Source organism: Zalophus californianus, chromosome 3 (assembly GCF_009762305.2).
Source record: "Zalophus californianus isolate mZalCal1 chromosome 3, mZalCal1.pri.v2, whole genome shotgun sequence".
Taxonomy (NCBI): Eukaryota; Metazoa; Chordata; class Mammalia; order Carnivora; family Otariidae; genus Zalophus; species Zalophus californianus.
Window position 1 is genome coordinate 156,147,381 of NC_045597.1, and position 13,994 is coordinate 156,161,374.

The 13,994-nt window shown below is 34.4% G+C and overlaps 1 protein-coding gene across 7 annotated transcripts in view; it reads left to right on the forward strand.

The window, feature by feature from the left end:
- The window catches only part of SLC39A10 (solute carrier family 39 member 10), a 141,896-nt gene that overhangs the window by 95,427 nt on the left and 32,475 nt on the right, over positions 1-13,994 (forward strand). For all 7 annotated transcript variants that reach the window (XR_003518999.2, XR_003519002.2, XR_003519000.1 and 4 more), the window contains 2 exons: positions 417-624; positions 13,127-13,296. Coding sequence is in view for 2 of the 7 variants with exons in the window: in XM_027588501.2 (XP_027444302.1) it covers positions 417-624; positions 13,127-13,296 (378 nt within the window). In the remaining 5 variants the exon portion in view is untranslated. The remainder of the gene's footprint in view (positions 1-416; positions 625-13,126; positions 13,297-13,994) is intronic.

Sequence of the window (13,994 nt, forward strand, 5' to 3'; positions counted from 1 at the left end):
TATCTTAGGCAGTGAAAATGTCTATTGTATACTTTAATAAAAAGTTGTTAAAGTACTCTATGCCTATTTAATAATCTTGAATGATTGATGATTGCATGATTTGAATAGGGAAGTGATTTTTCTCTTCACCCTTTATGAATATAGTTGTGAGTGATTTTTATTAATTATTGAGAAAGTCATAATCTTTCATGTGTTGGAGTGGAAAATGGTTAAAAGTCCTTGTAAAGTCTTGGGTATTGAAGTCGAATGTATTTCTATCATAAATTCTTAATGAAAAGCTTTATTTGTAATAGATATCTGTATTATAGGTTATTTTCAAATCATTTAGAATATTTTTTATTATACAGTAATTTCTTTTTCTGCTTAATCTTCTTAAAATACTTGTTTACTTAATTTGTTTTATCAATTTTTTGCAGTGTTTGAACGTCACTCAGTTGTTAAAGTACTATGGTCATGGTGCCAATTCTCCAATCTCACCTGATTTATTTACATACCTTTGCCCTGCTTTATTATATCAAATCGACAGCAGGCTTTGTATCGAACATTTTGACAAGCTTTTAGTTGAAGATTTAAATAAGGATAAAAATCAGGTTCCTGAAGATAAGGCAAATATAGGGGCATCAGGTAAGAAAGATTTAAGTTTTTTTTTTTCCTCAAAATAGTCTCTGCACTATTTTAAAAATGTAATTGAATTAGAAAGTAATTCCAAATTACTGTCTTCCTTTTGGTGACTTTTAGTATGTTTTAGTCAGGATTAGATATGAGTGTTTAGACAGGATTGGGGGAAGACAAGAGGAACAATACAGTGTACTCGTCTTTTCTGGGATTATGGAGGAAGGTTTTGCTATGGATAGAGAACTGATTAAAAAGGAAATATAGATTTGTGATAAATGCATTCTTCTTGGTGGGCAAATGTAAATAATGGGGCTGCCAATTAAAGTCATTTGGTATTATAATCACTTAACTTTTTAGCAGAGTTGAGTGCCTCTGGTGAAAAGCTAAGATTAAGTTTATAAGGAAGTAAAAAGGGAAGCCACTGTGGTTAAACTCTATGAATGTCAGAAATGCCAATGATTGGCAAATGAATTCATTATGGGCAATTTTATAGAGAGCTTCAACAAAAGTAAAAACAAAACTATTTTCAAAATTCTCTCTAGGCTTTTTTTAAACCATATCAGTTTGGCTAGATAGCTCCACCTTGATGTTCACCTTGATTCAGGTATCCCCCACTTAATATTTCCAAAACTTCCTGACTTGTTAATTTTAGCCATTCTGACTGGTGTGAGGTGGTATCTCATTGAGGTTTTGATTTGGATTTCCCTGATACCGAGCGATGTTGAGCACTTTTTCATGTGTCTGTTGGCCATTTGGATGTCTTCTTTGGAAAAATGTCTGTTCATGTCTTCTGCCCATTTCTTGATTGGATTATTTGTTCTTTGGGTGTTGAGTTTGATAAGTTCTTTATAGATTTTGGATACTAGCCCTTTATCTGATATGTCATTTGCAAATATCTTCTCCCATTCTGTCAGTTGTCTTTTGGTTTTGTTGACTGTTTCTTTTGCTGTGCAAAAGCTTTTTATCTTGATGAAATCCCAGTAGTTCATTTTTGCCCTTGGGGAGGGTATGTGCTATGGTGAGTGCTGTGAATTGTGCAAGACTGTTGAATAACAGATCTGTACCTCTGCAACAAATAATGCAATATATGTTAAGAAAAAAAAAAAGATAGCAGGAGGGGAAGAATGGGGGGGAATCAGAGGGGGAGACGAACCATGAGAGATGATGGACTCTGAAAAACAAACAGGGTTCTAGAGGGGAGGGGGGTGGGGGGATGGGTTAGCCTGGTGATGGGTATTAAAGAGGGCATGTTCTGTGTGGAGCACTGGGTGTTATTCACAAACAATGAATCATGGAACACTACATCAAAAACTAATGATGTATGGTGATTAACATTAACAATAAAAAAAATTTAAAGAAAAAAAAATTTCCAAAACTTCTACTCCACAAAAAGTTTGTACCTCTTACTGAATCTCAAATGCCATAACAATTCCTTTTTTTTAAATAAAATCTAAAAATCTTTGACCTTTTTCTCTTAAGGTTTTGTTTTTCCTTTTTTCCCTTGCATAATCAGTTGTCAAGTCCAATCGAGTCTTCTCTTAAATACCTTCTAACTCTATCCACTCCATCTTAACTTGGTTCTTGATTGAATTGTTGAAATAACTTCATAACCTTCCCTTTCTAAAATGCAAATGAGATTCTCCAACACAGAGTTTTTTCTTTTTAGTGACAGTTAACATACCTTAATTAACAGGTATTGCAGGCATTCTTCTAAACTCAATGACTTTTACTTCTCACAACAGTTATATAAGGTGGAGAATGTTCTCCTAATAACTTTCCCAAAATCTCAGAGCTAGTCAGTGATAGTGCTAGGACTCCAGCCAAGGGAGTTTAACCATTTTGCTATCCATGTGCTAAGTGTTTCATGTGCTTCCTCCCCCCCCACTAAATTTTAACAGTATTCTATTGAATTATTTTTGTTTTTGTTTAGAGATTTACTTATTTATTTTAGAGAGAGAGTACACAAGCGAGTGGAGGGGCAAAGGGAGAGGGAGAGAGAGAATCCTCAAGCAGGCTCCCCACTGAGTGCAGAGCCAGACTCAGGCCTAGATCCCCTGAGATCATGACCAGAGCCGAAATCAACGCTTAACCAGTTGAGCCACCCAGGCGCCCCACTCTATTGAATTATTATATGAGGGAGCTATTATATGATTCTTATTCTTACAGACATGGAAACTGTGGTATAGATAAATGATAGAGCCCACCAAGCCTAAGGTTTGTCATAAATCCTCTGGGCAGTCAATCACTCTGCTATTATCTTCCAAATTTAGTTAATTTGGATATCACCTTTATAATTTTGCCATGTATCTTTATACTATTTAATATTTTTCATTATATCTCTAGTATTTTTCATTATATCTTTTATATTGTAAGCAGTAGTGTCTCTGAGAATGTGGATTTGTTGTGATGTGCTGGTTATATTTTTTTCTCCTATATTTTAGGAAACTGCATTATGTTACATTGTTCAAATTTTGGAGTGCTTTACTTGGCTGGTCAGGCTTTCTAGGATATGATCCCTGCCTACCTACTTCTCCATCCTTATCTCCCACCATTCCTTTCTTTCCTCTCAGCCCTAACCATAACAAACTCCTGATGATAGACATTCTTTTTTTCCCTCATTTATCTCTGCCTTTCCACATTCTGAACCTTTCTATTTGAGTGACTACTATGATTTCTCAAAGATTCAGCTCAAGGGTTAGACCCTCTGGGATAATTTACTAACCATCCTAGGTTTAATTAAGTTCTCTTCCTTGACACCCTCTGAATATCTCCATCCCAGTACAGAGCTTGGGGGATTTTCATAATTGGATTTGTTATCTGTTTTTTTGTTGGACTTCAGTTGCTTAAAGGGTCTTTTGAACAAAAAGAAAGCATTCACATATTGATTGAATGAATAAATTACTTAATATTAATCTGTAAGCTTTCAGTTATAACCCAGGAAAGACCCTTGTTGAAAATGAGTCTTTAAAGATCATCTTATGAATGCATTTGACCTTTGAACAACACAGATTTGAGCTTCATGTGTACCACTTGTATGCAGATATTTTTCAATAAATATACTGGAAAGTTTCTTGAAGATTTGCAACAATTTGAAAAAACTCACAGATGAACCATGAAGCCTAGACATACTGAAGAAATTAAGAAAAAGGTATTATTGTAAGAATACAGTATATAACACATATACAAAATATGTGTTGTTTATGTTAACGGTAAGGCTTCCAGTCAAGAGTAGGCTATTAATAATTAAATTTGGGGGGAGTTAAAAGTTGTACTTGAATTTTTGGCTGCACGTGCAGGGGCAGGGGTTGGTCCCCTAACCTCACATTGTTCAAGGGTGAATTGTATATCAGGCAGCTTAGCATACTTTGATAATAAGTCTTAGAATGAGATTCATGAACTTCATCATGTGCAAAATCACAGTGAGGGCAGTTCTGGTTGAAATGCTCAAGATGGAGTGGCACTGTTGCATAGTAATGAAAGTAACTAAATAGATATGTGTGAATATGGGCCAAAAATGGGATTCTGAAAAGATAAAAGATTGAAAAGGCAGAATTTAAAATTTTTTCATAGCATAGGAATAAAATAGACATGTTTAAGAATATCACAGTCCAGTATACATAAAAGAGTTTTATTTGGGATAGAGATATTCATTAAAGCTTCAAAGAGTACAGGTGAAAGGAAATGAATGCTCTCAATACATAACAAAGTCAGTCTCATAGGTACCTACCTACTGGTTAATTTCTTTGCAATAGGAAAATCACTTTAGAAAAGATAAATTAATCATAATAGTCTATATTTATTGGAACCATACCATGTACTCTTCTAAATACTTTTACAAGGATATTTAATTTGTTAAACCCATGAGGTGGACACTTTTATTTACTTCTATTTGCTGAGGAAAGGAGGCTTTGAAAAGTTAAGGAACTTGTCCAAGGTCACACAGATGGCCAATTAGCAGAGCCATGATATGAACTAGAGTATTCTCCATCTAAAGCTTGTAATTGTAACCTGTATGCCCCTCTTCATTCCTGCTAAAAAGGTTCTTAAGTCTGCTTTGCTAGCATAAGTGACTGGGAGATACAGAGAGTTATATATAGTTATATTTGGTAGTGCTTTGACAGGTAATGCAGACATAGGCAACAAAGTGGTAGACGTAAGTGTTGGTGTCAGTAACTATTGCTATAAGTATAGATTAGTAAAACAAAACAAAACCCCCAAGAATAGTCTTGTTAGGAAGTACCTATTCAGTCAGTTAAGATCAGTAAAAACGGAGAAAGTGAGTCCACATAGTAGCTTTGAATTCTGGTCTTTGAACAGATAAAATATGTTCCCTTGCTGGCTTCATGGTCAATGATCTTTGTAGATGAGTAAACATCTTAAGAGCCACAGTCTCTAAGGTGCTTATAAATTCTCACTGAGGCAGTAGAAAAGGGGAAGTTAGGTCTGAGATTATTTGCCTTAAATTAAAAATAAAACACATTTGTTCTTTACATGGAAAAACTGACTGACAGGATTGTCGCATCTACAGTTAAAACTAGTAGCCTATTTTTAATTTTAAGGCTTCTTAGAAATTCTAGTTGTTTTTACATCAACTGTGGATTATGACAAAGTTTTCTGTTTTAATATTGACATAATCTATGTGTTTTAACAGAGCTGTTGACAGATGCTTGACAGTCATAATATTGAAAATTAGTTTATTCAATCTGAAAAGCCTTAAGAGGAAATTATACTTATTTTGGAAACAAATATATAACTAATAGTGAATATTGATTAGTTGTTTGCAGGTGTTTGTTAGCACTGTCAGAAATGAAGCTTGAATTAACTATGTCTTGATAGATGTTAAAATTGTTAGAGAATGCCCTGCTAGTAATTATTTTTAATGACTGCTGCACCATTAAGAAAGGTTAACTTGTTCCATATAAATCTGCTATAGTGACACAGCCACTATCTCGTTACTGTTCAAAGACTGCTATAAACCAAGTATGCCATATACTGTGTATGGTAGAAATCGTTTGTTTCACAAGATTGGCTCATTTAGTCATAGAGTTGACCCTAGCTTAATTACCAAGGGGTGGGTGTGGTTGTGAATAGGCCTCTAAGCATTTTCTGCCAATTAAAATGCTGAAACAGTGTAGAAAACTGCCATCTTGCACATGCTTTGAACCGAGTTAATTAGAAAGTTTCCACAGATGAGCGCTTCTTTTTAAAAGAAAGCATTTTCTCTCTAGATAATGAGAAAGGGAGTTGGTGAATAACAAGCTTGAAGACCTTTAACGTTTTAAGTGACCTAATTTGCAGAAAATAAGTGAAACTTGTTTCAGACATTTAATGTTTTTTATTGTATATGGTATCTTGGGTATAAATAAAGGAAACATTTGTTAGTTGTATTTAATAGTTTGCATATTTTTTTGCGCAAGTTTTAGAAAAGATGCCTTTTATTGTTTCTTGTTTTGGGATTTTTTTTTTTGGTTTGCTTTATACTAAACAAGTTGTAATTTAAAAGCACAATAATTTGGTTAGAAATTAGAAAAATTTTATTACCTGAATTGCTTGTTTTCTACAACTAGGGAATTATGGTAGAGTTTATGTAAGTGTAAATATAAGTGTTATTAATTTTATAAATAAGTGTTTTTATTTTTTTAAAGATTTTATTTATGGGGCGTCCAGGTGGCTCAGTCGGTTAAGTGTCTGCCTTTGGCTCAGGTCGTGATCCCAGGGTCCTGGGATTGAGCCCCACGTCGGGCTCCCTGCTCAGCAGAGAGCCTGCTTCTCCCTCTCCCCCTCCCTCTCCCTCTGCCTGCCGCTCTGCCTACTTGTGCTGTCTGTCAAATAAATAAATAAAATCTTTAAAAAAATATATAAAGATTTTATTTATTTATTTGGAATAGAGCACGAGCCAGGGGACAGAGGGAGAGGGAGAAGCAGGCTCCCCACTGAGCAGGGAGCTGGATGCAGGACTCGATCCCAGGACCCTGAAATCACAACCTGAGCCAAAGGCAGACACTTAACTGACTGAGGCACCCAGGCACCACTAAAAATATGTGTTTAAATAACATGGGAAAATATTTCAAGTACAATAAAATCAAAGCAATGTTTCTTCTCATAGGTCAAAAGGATTGTAATTGTCCTTGAAGAAGATTTACAAATTGTGAGGAGAATGACTCGTACTTAAAATTTCAGTGCTGGAAAGCTAAAATTACTTTTAAAAAATTAACGGTAAATCAGTATAAGAAAACATGTATTTATAATAACATACACTTGTGAGAGATAGTAGGGCTGTTTTGCTAATGAAGTTGTTGTGATGGGAAACCTATAGAAATACCTGGAAATCTATAGAAAATACCTGGAAATTTTCTAATTTTTCTGAAATGGAAAATACAGCTTTTTATCCCTTATTTCTTAGCATTGGCAAAAATAAGTGATAATTTATGTTAGATGGGACATAAATACTTTAATCTTACTCTCATATATTTTCAGTTGACACTGAAATAAATACAAGTATATTCTGATGATTTTATGTAGTTTTCTTATAGATCCTCCTTTCTGTGAAGCCACTTCTAAGAGTTAAATACATAAGTGATAAATAAATCACTTGGCTGAGAATTCTCTGAAAATACTATAATTTAATGGAGAAAATAGTGGATTAAGAGAGGACTTTGGGTTCAGTTTTTATTTTGCCATTTTAGTTTATCTAGCTATTTTTTTATGGTAAAATATAAATTACCTAAGTTTTGCCATTTTAACCCATGAAATGTACAAATCAGTGGCACTTACTACATTAACAATCTTGTGCAACCATCAAACTATTTTTTTTTAAAGATTTTGTTTTTAGGTAATCTCTGCACCCATTACGGGGCTTTAACAACTCCAAGATCAAGACTTTCATGCTCCACTGACTGAGCCAGCCAGGCATCCCCAAACTATCTACTACGAAAATTTTTTATCACCCCAAACAGAAACTGTGTAACCATTAAGCAACACATCTTCATTTCCTTTTCCTCCTAGCCCTTGGTAACTTCTCATCTTTTTTTTTTTCTAAATTTGACTATTCTATTCTAGATAGTTCTTGTAAGTGGAATCATATCCTATTTGTCTTTTTGTGTCTGGTTTATTTCACTCAGCATAGTTTTCAAGGCTCATCCATATTGTAGCATCTATTAGAACTCTATTCCTTTTTATGGCTGAATAATACTCCACTGCATGCATATACCACAGTTTGTTAATCCATTCATCCATTGATGGACACTTGGTTGTTTCCACATTTTGGCTATTTTGAATAAGGCTGTAATGAACACAGGCATACAAGTATCTGAGTCTCTGCTTTCAATTCTTTTGGGGTATATACCTAGGAGTGGAATTCCTGTCATAAAGTGATTCCTTTTAGCTTTATGAGGAATTACCAAACCATTTCTACAGTGGCTGCATCATTTTACTTTTCCATCAGCAGTGTACTAGGGTTTCAGATTCTCTGCATCTTTGCCAACGTGTGTGTGTGTGTGTGTGTGTGTGTGTGTGTGTATTTACTAGCCATTCTAGTAGGTGTGAATTTGTATTATTTAACATTTAACATTTCTCTGCCTCAGTATGCAAATCTGTAAAGTAGAAGGATATTGATCTACATTAGAATTTTCCAAATCGTGTTTTGTAGGATCCTGGTTCATTGAGATGTACTAATAGGTTCCTTGATCAAGTGAGTTAGAAATATGCCGCATACTCTGTTCCCCTTTCAGAGATTCACAGTGCTTATTAAGCTGTTAAAGGCTCTCAGGGAACTTGTTTAGCCAAGAATTACCAAGTCTTTCTGATCATTAAATTCTCCTCTCACTCCTCTTGGTATACCACCAGAGAATTAGATGAGCACAGTTTGAGGAATGCCAGTGTATATTAAAGTCCTTTAGATCTATAAAGTATGACACTGCCAGTTTAAGTAGCTCCTGGTCAGCAAGGAATTGAAAAGATTATCTTTTTAAAGGGGCAGAATAATTGGCATCTTTGAAATTGTTTTTTATAATTTCCAACTCTGTCAATCAAGGCAAGGCATATATGGAGGAATAATTAAACTATATTATAATAGCCCCACTTGTGCCCTGTTTTATGTACAAAATATGTTACTGGAAGTTCCTATACTTTATTTTTTTAAATCAATTAAAAGATCTTTTGAAGGTAGCAAGCATTCTCAAAAATGAGAAAACTCTGATTTTAAAAAAGTTATATAAGGTGTCATAGTTATAGAAATTATTTAATTTTAATCTAAGAGCATAGTCTTTTTCTGGTTCTTGGCTTTTATTGTTGGTCAGTAACCAATTTATTTTTTTTATTTTTTTATTTTTTTATTTTTTAAGATTTTATTTATTTATTTGAGAGAGAGAGAATGAGAGATAGGGAGCACGAGAGGGAAGAGGGTCAGAGGGAGAAGCAGACTCCCTGCTGAGCAGGGAGCCCGATGTGGGACTCGATCCCGGGACTCCAAGATCATGACCTGAGCCGAAGGCAGTCACTTAACCAACTGAGCCACCCAGGTGCCCCAGTAACCAATTTATTGACAACCATTTGACTCTGTGACCAGAAAACCAAAAGCATTTGTATTAATTATTTTTTTTAAAGTGTGTGTTTATATGCATGCATGTATGTATATGTATCAACTTCTTTTGGAGGGGCCGCGGTCCAAGCTCAATATAATACCATTTTACTGAATGACTCCCAAGTGGCATCATTCACATTTTATTCTAAGTAAATGGCATTCCTGCAAAGATACATTGAGGATGGCACCCTGGGGGGCAGTTCTCTGATGGTGGGTAGATTTATGTAAGGCTTTCTCCTTTGTGGGATTATGTTTTCTTGTATTTTCTGAATTTCAGGTGTCAAATATCACAAATGCCAAAGATTTTCTAATCACAAAACGGGCTTCTCTCTTTCAAGCATTTCACAGATTTACTTTCCCAAGTGAATGAGAAAGAGATAATTTCAGAGCTGATACATAAGAAATTATACCTGGGAGTGTGTAATATGTGACATGTACTCATTTGTGCACACATGAACTCATACACCCTTTTGCACTCAGACCCTCCCTCAACTATTTATGTAAGCACTTGGTAATTTAATGTGTTAGTCTGTCAGTGATTGGTCTTAAGTTACAATATATTTAGCTCACCTGTCATATTGGCAAATCAATGTTTCACGAATTCAGTTTTCGTTGATTTGTCTTTTGGCAACTTGGTTTTAGCTAATTAACCAAAAGCCATTTGAGACTCTTAAGTCATCTCAGAATAGTGCAAAATGTTTATGGTTTCATATGGTTTCTTGGACTTTTCATTACATTCAGAACACCTTTAGCCCAAAGTTAATATGAAAATTTTAGAAATGAAATATTTGCTTAGAATAATGTTCATTTTCAGATATAATTTTTGTGATTAGGAAATAGAATCATATTTTCTCGCAACTCTTAATGATTAGATTTTTAGAAATATGCTTATAAGAATATATGTTGGTTTAATAGGGTCTTACTCTAATCTCAAATTTTAAAATAATGCTTCTAATGCTAATTTATTAAATTATTTTGTGTAAATTAATCTTAAATATCTACTGTATGAAATTAATGGTATTCTCTTTATAATAAGATTTAGAAATTTAATTTCTATTGTGGATATCTTAAAAGGCAAATCCAGAAAAGAATGAATATATATTTCCCAGTGTAGAATATAACCCTAGAAAAAAGAAAAGATCAAGTTAAATAAGATTTACCCAACTAGATTTTGGTAAATGTGGATTCTAATTTAGTATCTTAATCTGGTTATATGAATTGTCTTGGATGTGGGGACATAGGGATAAAATAAGAAATACTTCTATTGGATAATTTTGGTGACTAATTCCAGTGCATTTTTGAACAAAATAATTCTGACTAATAAAAATTTCTAATAATTATGAAAAGTCACAAAATTTGTTTATATAGTGTGTTTTGGGTTTCATCTGTAGTTTTGGCAATCCCCATCCACATATATTAGTGAGTATGTACAGAATATCTTGGAATATGAATTACTGGGTTTTCTAAGTAGTTCTTAATGCTGTTTTTCTTTAAGTTCTTAATTGAAATTGCATTTAGATTGATTGTTTTGAGAAAAAGTGCTTCTAAATTGAATTATTGCCAAAGTAAGGAAAACTATATTTCGGAAGGGAGAGTTGTATATTAACATATGAGACATTTTACCTTTAGGTTAATGTATTTATTACCAGCCTCAATTTGTCCCATTTAGTTATTACAAGTATCTTTTGTCCACTTTTTTCCCCATTACTATGATTGGAGCTACAGAGCTGTGGTAGTTTTGACAAACCTTTGTTGGTTTAGTTGACCCATAACTTTATTCGCTCCCTGAATTTTTGTATACCAATGGCCACTTTACTCCAACCTATTTCCTCAGGCTCTCCCACTGATTTTTATTGTTCCTGCCTGTGCTTGGGGGACAAGGAGATAAACTAACTTGGTCATCATTATTAAGTCAACTTTTAAACCTTATTTGACTTTCTATTTTTCTTTTTAGAATAGGGTTTTTGACCTTAGTTCCATTTTGCCTGATAACCCCAACCATAGTTGGGGGAATCCGCATCTTACCCTTGGTTTCACTAACAAGGATGTTGACTTCATAACGAATCTTTTTCCTTTCCCTCTTCCTTCCTTCCTCCCAAATCTTTGCAAGTATTAAAGCCACTGAATCCAAATTCTGGTTGTGTGTTTCCATCTTCTTTTGGCCTTTTAGATTACCCATTTTTGTATTAGAAATTATATGTTAGATTTAGAATAAACCATAGAGCTTACATTAGTAGTAGATGACCTGTTTTAATCCTGCGAGCTAATTTAGCTTAGAATTAGTTAATAGTGTTAATGTTATTGGATACTGTGACTAAAATGTCCAACGAATAAACACAATTGTATTGATAAAGCTCAACAGTTAGTGGATCAATTAAAGTTTCATTTCCTTACCTATCTTTACTTCTCTTTGTCTTTGACAATTTTTTTACCTAGTTGAAATGCATTTTACTTTGTTCTCTTACTGTAACACTTAACATAAAATCTCAGCAGATTTATAGTCCTGTTGGGTTTGATGAGAAAAACATTTTAGATTAAAAACTTTACAAAATTATCATTCTTTAGTAAACTTTTCTATAGGTAAAAATTAAGCAGAATTTTTAAACTTAAAACATTTCTATTTCATTTAACCCATTAATAGAAAGTAATTTTTTTTTTTTTTGAGAGAGACAGCATGTGTCTGTGCGTGTGAGCAGGGGGCGAGGGGGAGGGCAGAGGGAGAGAGAGAGAATCTTAAGCAGGCTCCACACCCAGCATAGGGCCCCACACGGAGTTGATCTCAGCACCCTGAGATCATGACCTGAGCCAAAATCAAGAGTCTGAACTTAACCTACTGAGACATCCAGGCACCCCTAAAGTAATCTCACTTTAGTGAAAATGCCCCAGGCCCTGAACCACTGACATTATTTCTGGTGTCTAATCTGCTTATAGAGAGCTTAAAAAAATGTGCATAGAATTCCCCCTTTTCCATCACACTTGTGTTTTTCACAAGTCGTATTGTGAAAACATTTCTCTTGTGTTCTGATTCAGTTAAAATTACATAGCGAAGGGGCGCCTGGGTGGCTCAGTCGGTTGAGCATCTGCCTTCAGCTCAGGTCATGTCCCAGCATCCTGGGATTGAGCCCCGCATCGGGCTCCCTGCTCCACGGGAAGCCAGCTTCTCCCTCTCCCACTCCCCCTTCTTGTGTTCCCTCTCTCGCTGTGTCTCTCCCTGTCAAATAAATAAATAAAATCTTTTAAAAAAAATTATATAGTGAAATTTTTAAAAAGTAGAAAATGATACAGAAACCCAAATTGGAGGAAAGGGAGTTTGGAGCTGGTTATGGAGTAAAGATGATATCAAGGGGATTGGACTGAATTATCCTTTGTGAAAATAAGAAATGAAATACAAAAAAGCTAACTAATAAGCCTTTTTTGTATCTGTTTTGAATATCTTTCCATTTTGGACTGATATGTTAAGCTTCTTAAACTTCCTATTAGATTTACAAAGATAACACTAGATACTTGGCTTCTTCTAATGATCACAGCAGAGTTTTATAATTATATTCTCTAAATAAATAGTTTTCTTGCTCTGGCTTTACCTTTATACCTTGGTAAAATTTATTTATGGTCTAGATATTAAGAGTGAATCACAGCCTGAAGTCATTTTAATTCCCTTTTTCTAATAAGGTGGGCTACTGAAAGTACTATTTATAACTATATAACAAAGGTCTGAATTTCTTAATTCTTTTAAGTATTGAGGTTGGTTATGTGGTTATTTGTCTTGTTTTTAAATACAGCAGTACCAAAATTAAAACTTCTTAAAAAGCATAATCCAGGGTAAGATAAGATAATCTATCTTCCATGACTCATTTATCTTATGTTGATTGTTCTTTAGAGCTGTTTGGTTTATATTGTCATATTAATGTTGACTTAATTTTTTTCCTACAGCATGGATTTGTGGTATCATTTCTATCACTGTCATTAGCCTGCTTTCCTTGCTAGGCGTGATCTTGGTTCCCATCATTAACCAAGGATGCTTCAAATTTCTTCTTACATTCCTTGTTGCACTAGCTGTAGGAACAATGAGTGGAGATGCCCTTCTTCATCTACTGCCCCATGTAAGAAACTTTTTAATCTTTAAAAAAAAAAAAAAATTTAAGCTTAAAGCGTCCTTCATTAGCAAGCTTGGTAGCATGCTAATCTAGTATTTGTTTTATTTGCTTGTAGGATGAAGTATTTTACCCATTTGCATAGTTTTAATAGCAATATATTTTTTTAAGATTTTATTTATTTGACAGAGAGAGACACAGCGAGAGAGGGAACACAAGCAGGGGGAGTGGGAGAGGGAGAAGCAGGCTTCCCGCCGAGCAGTGAGCCCAATGCGGGGCTTGATCCCAGGACCCCGGGATCATGACCTGAGCCGAAGGCAGACGCTTAACGACTGAGCCACCCAGGCACCCCAGTAGCAATATTTTTGAGATAAATTGAATCATTAGGTTTTAAAATAGCAACAAAAATTGATAACATCAGTTTTACTTTTTCCCCTCACAGTGTATACATACCAAATCACTATGATGTACACTTTAAATATCTTAGTTTTGTAAGTCAGTTTAACCTCAGTAGAGCTGAAATTTAAAAATAAAAAAGCTCTATTAGCAGTTCTGAAAATGAATACTTAAAAAGATATACCATTCATTGACTTTTATCTGTAAGAAAGCCTTTAGAAGAAATACCTAAGAGGTCTCATAATGCCACAGGCATCTTTATTTGTTCAGGAATAGGCTGACATGCTCACTTAACAATTTTAGGCATTTAG